Consider the following 5,235-nt stretch of genomic DNA (forward strand, 5'->3'; position numbering starts at 1 on the left):
CCCCCAACCATAGGATCGATCGCCTCGTCGAAGTAGGATGTGAAGATAATTTATTCATCGTCGTCATCGCCGCCGCCGAAGTCAAGACGATGAACAACCTAAGAACTAAGCTACTTTGGCCTAAAACTATCCACACGCGTGGATCCAACAACCCCACTCACCACCGACAGCAGAACTCCCTGGCGAGATTGCCTTATCCTTCAAGAGGAAGAAAGAACTCGATCCACCTGCAGTTACTAGTATCTGTCGTATACACAATTTGTTTCCGAAGGCTATGTTCTTCAAGACAATACCCATTTGAGTGTAATGTATCCTAACAATAAAAATTGATCGCTTCGGTTGAAAAGGATGTATCACGTTTGGCATGGATTCTCAACTCGATCCACCTGCAGTTACTAGTATCTTGTCGTATACACAATTTGTATCCGAAGGCTATGTTCTTCAAGACAATACCCATTTGAGTGTAATGTATCCTAACAATAAAAATTGATCGCTTCGGTTGAAAAGGATGTATCGCGTTTGGCATGGATTCTCAACTCGATCCACCTGCAGTTACTAGTATCTCGTCGTATACACAATTTGTATCCGAAGGCTATGTTCTCCAAGACAATACCCATTTGAGTGTAATGTAAAATTGATCGCTTCGGTTGAAAAGGATGTATCGCTGCTCTTTGGGCTGCTCTTTGGGTCACGATCAACTGACAAAAGTGTTGAAAAATGGATTTAATCCGCATGGATCAGGGTATTGAACCCGACGTGAATCGAACACGCAACCTTCTGATCTGGAGTCAGACGCGCTACCATTGCGCCACGGATCCTTATTGCTAGTTTGCCTTAATTAAGCTCCATATGATGCTAATCACACTTCTTCTGGACGTGATATGCATATCCAATTCAGGCACGTGCTTCTTCGAAAATGGTGGATATCCTATGCATATCTAACAGGAGGAAGAAGAAACTACTTCCTCCATTCCTAAATATTTGTCTTTTTAAAAACTTTAACAAATGACTACATACAAAACAAAACGAATGAATCTACACTTTAAAGTATGTCTATGTACATACATATGTGGTAGTCTATTTAAAATTTTAAAAAGACAAATATTTAAAAACGGAGGGAGTACATGAGATGCGCACGCATGCCGCTGAATTAATGAAAGTTGCTATTATGGCGGTCGATCAGCATGATCTTTCCGAATTGCTCCTGCGATTTTTGATGATTGTTATCATATTACGTGTGACTTTTCTCATGTAATTTTTGAACACGTTCCTAGACAGTCTAATTGCATAGCTCGTGATCTAGGTAATCGGGCTAAGTGCGGGTTGTGTGATGGGTGGATGAAAGAACCCCGACTGTAATTGTTTCACTTCTTGTAACCGATGCTACTGCAATTACCATGCAATAAAGAATTGCTTGATGTTAAAAATAAACTATCGGCCTTACACAAAATTTCAGAATCCGTAATATAAAAGATTATATCGAATGACTTGCAATAAGTCATGGCGAGGAGGAAGAAGGATGTGACATGTCAGCATAAGTTATCAACTGAGATAGCTACGTGTCAGTTCCGGTCAAAAACCACGTCACATCATCATTGAAGTCATTTCACGAGAGGGAGGAGAAAGAAGGATGCAGCATGGCTGGTCTTGGGACCAAAACAAAAATGGACTTTTTTTTTGCGAGGTAACAAAAATGGACTTCCCTTTAATATCTACGTACTGGAGCATGGTTAGTTCATGCATGCGATGTTGCCTGGTCAAACTTGGCATGCACAACGTAATGAACGTATGTCTCCTCAACTAGACTCGCACATGCATGTCTCCTGTTCCTCCTCAAACTAGTCCACTCTCGCATTTTCTACACTTGCACTGTAGAGATAAGATAACGCAGAGTTCTTGCTACCCGCATGCATGCAGGAAGGCGTTAATGCATGCTGCCCATCCGCCAACCGCTACCGCTTGGAGCCTGCATGTTGAACTAGAGGCTTCTCTGCCTATAAATAAGCTTGCGCTGCATGCATTAGCATCTCACCAGACCAGCTCCGATACAATCTCATAATACAGTGCTCGACTAAGATTACATAGCGTGGAGAAGAGGGTTCGACCGGCGTCAATGGCGATGTTCAAGGGTTCGCTCCTCGTGTTCGCTCTCCTGCTTGCTGCTGCTTTCCTCGTCGCCTCGGCCGAAGAAACTCGTGCGACACCATACACTACTATCTACTCCAGTTTTGAATCGATTTGAAACAAATTATTATACAGTGTTAATTATGGGTTGATGCAGAGGCCAAGAAGGAGGAGCCGACGGCCGACGTGCAGGACTACTACCGTGGCGGCGGCGGCTACCCGGGCCGTGGTTATCCTGGGCGCGGAGGAGGGTACTACCCGTACCCTGGCCGCGGAAGAGGCGGGTACCCAGGCCGCGGCGGCGGCGGGTACTGCCGGTGGGGCTGCTGCGGCCGCGGGTACTACGGCGGCTGCCGGTGCTGCTCGCGCGCCGACGAGGTCCCGGAGCCCATGTACCGCGCTGAGGCGGAGGTGCACCACTGAGCCGAGCATGCATCCACCGGATGCAGCGTGTACGCCTGCACGTGCCTAGTTAATCTGCTTATACTGTGTGTTCTTGAGGAACGCAGCTAGTCCTGTGTTCTTGCAAGCTACGTATGTGTTGATGTGTGTGCTTGTTCGTAAGACGTACTGGTCAGTGTACGGATGTATTGTTACTGCACCCGTGTTGTGTTTATGGAATAAAAAGACAGGCGAATTTGCTCTTCTACGCTAGGCTTTATTAATCAATTCATCCACCAGCTGATACTCATAAATAGTGCTTTATTTCTGGAATTGCGAGGAGGGAAAATATAAATCAGCTGCCAAATAAGAGTCGTCCTCCGTGCTGTATGCTAGTGCCTGTGCGTGTGCACGCTCGTGTGTGCGTGCGGTTTAGTTTCAACGTCTCTGCTGATGGAGAGGGTGAACGTGCTTGAACGAAGGTTGTATATAAACCAATGCATATTGAAATACCAAAAGATGAGTTATACTTCAGGCTAGCCTCATACGCCCAGAAGGAAATATTACAGATTTATGCAGAGGCAAGATAAGTCAACATTTCAATCGTTTTGTTTCATAATTTGGTTGTGAAATTTCTTGAATTGACACGTCATGATGTTCATGTTATTTTGTATTAGGCTTTATTGAGCCTGAGCTGCTGAGCATGTTAGTATAAGGTTTTCAAGCTTTCATTCGTAGTTAAATCGAAGTATTGACATTAAAACCATGGCAAACTTCTATCAGTACTAGCAAAATGGTCCGTGCGTTGCAACAGGAGATTTTTTTTCATAATCTTCAATGGCCATGACCACATTTTGCTGCATCACCAAGATACTACTTCTTATTTTCCTGAAATCGTGATTTTTTTTCAAAACTATGAACACTTTTTAAACTTATGAACATATCAGAAATCGTGAACATTTTTCAAATTCATGAACATTTTTAAAATTCGTGAACATTTTTCTAAAATAATGAACATTTTTTGAATTTACTATTTGCAAACATTTTTTTGAATAGGTGAACATTTCAAGAATCCATGAACATTTTTTAAAATTCACAAACAATTTTTAATTTAATAGACATTTTTGAAATACATGATTATTTTTTGAATCAGCGACCATTTTATGAATCAATAAACTATTTTGTAAGTCATAATAGTTTTCTGAATTTTTAGGATACTTTTCAATTCATGAACATTTTTAATACATGAACTTTTAAAAAAATCATGAACATTTTTTGATTTCCTGAACATTTGTTTTCAAAATCGTGAACATTTTTTTAAAATCACAAACATTTTCAAAATGCACAAACATTTATGAATTACTAAAAAATTATTTCAAAATTCTCATTTTTTATTTTCGTATCTTTTTTGAAGTCCCAAATTATTTAAAGTAGAAAAAAACGAAGAAGGAAAAGGAAAAGGAAATTCTAAAAACAGTCCGCCCAGACATGGACCAGCTCAAACTGGTGCGCCCTGTCTTCCCCCAGCGCGCAAAGCGCAGTATAAAATGTTTCTACTGCATGGCCCGGCTCAGGCGGGGATTTTCTTGTGTGAAACTTTTTTTATCACTTATAAATGGCATCGATGGGTAGTATCTTGCAACTTTGAGGGAAATTTTGATGATTTACAGCCCGAAGCAATTGCTCCTTTATAATTATTACACACACACACACCTTAATTGATATTGCTATCAATTATTCTGGCATGGAGGACCACCCCGAATATTGATAGAAATCCTGATATGAGCGATTTTGAATATTGATAATGTATTATCAATTATATGGGCAGGGAAGACCCCTCTAAAATAAAAATAAAAATAAAAATATTGTTGAAATAGTAAAACAACTTCGGCATATATGTACGCATGCACCGGCATAAGGATTCTTGAAGGCAGAAGAAGCTATTTATTTGAAGGCTAATTGTATGAAGATTTGCATGGCTGAAGATTGAAGATGACACGCAGAGGCCAGACAATTATTCACTGAGAGACAATGCCATGTGAAAAAACAATGACTTGAAAGATTCCTAAAGATTAAATCTTGTCGGGGCACTACCTCTCGCTCTTATCTATACCCTAGAAGGACACGCATGCATGTTACTACATATAAAATAAAGAAGTGAAGGCTCCCGAAGGCCTCTCTTGCGGCTATAAAAAGAGACATCCGCCAAGGAGGATTGACACAACGAACACAGATAAGAGACAGATTCCACAACTTCAAGCAAGAAGTGCAGTCTCCAGAGCACTCTAAGCTTCCTTACCAGTAGTACCACCACCATCACTAGTGGAATGGCCAAGAAGGTGTTGTAATATCGAAGAATACTAATGTATCCTTCTTAGCTTGTGTAATCCCTTTGGGGCTTTCCGAAAGGGAAAGCCATACGTAAATTATGTTGTGGAAGTGATGTAGTTTCGTGCTTTAGTTTGTATTTTTATTTATGAATTTATGAGACGAGTTCTTATTCTAGGGATCCTACAGGAGAAACTTCTGCCGGTAGTTCTATGTTTATCCTTGTGTAGCCTTTGATTGAGAACCCTTTGCCCCTAGAGAAGTGTTCCCTTCGGGTGTAACTGCGTGAAAAGACGATATGAATTTATCCCATAAGTTTGTACTTGAAAACATCAAGTGAAGGAACCTAGCTACATCTGAAGCAACATAATAAAAAAATATGGTGAGTATCGAGTACGATTT

At 40.9% G+C, this 5,235-nt stretch overlaps 1 protein-coding gene and 1 non-coding gene across 2 annotated transcripts; one reads left to right on the forward strand and one right to left on the reverse strand.

Moving 5' to 3' along the window:
* Positions 1-746: 746 nt before the first annotated feature.
* TRNAW-CCA (transfer RNA tryptophan (anticodon CCA)) lies at positions 747-818 on the reverse strand. Its single transcript has one exon. It is a non-coding gene; the product is annotated as a tRNA-Trp (tRNA).
* A 1,190-nt stretch (positions 819-2,008) lies between these two features.
* Positions 2,009-2,771, forward strand: LOC125512530 (uncharacterized). Its single transcript, XM_048677627.2, has 2 exons — positions 2,009-2,195; positions 2,282-2,771. The coding sequence occupies exons 1-2, from the start codon at positions 2,114-2,116 to the stop codon at positions 2,545-2,547; spliced, it is 348 nt and encodes a 115-aa protein (XP_048533584.1). The 5' UTR covers positions 2,009-2,113; the 3' UTR covers positions 2,548-2,771.
* The last annotated feature ends 2,464 nt before the right edge of the window (positions 2,772-5,235 follow it).

The sequence above is a fragment of the Triticum urartu genome, chromosome 6A (assembly GCF_056163025.1).
Source record: "Triticum urartu cultivar PI428250 chromosome 6A, HENAU_Tu73, whole genome shotgun sequence".
NCBI lineage: Eukaryota > Viridiplantae > Streptophyta > Magnoliopsida > Poales > Poaceae > Triticum > Triticum urartu.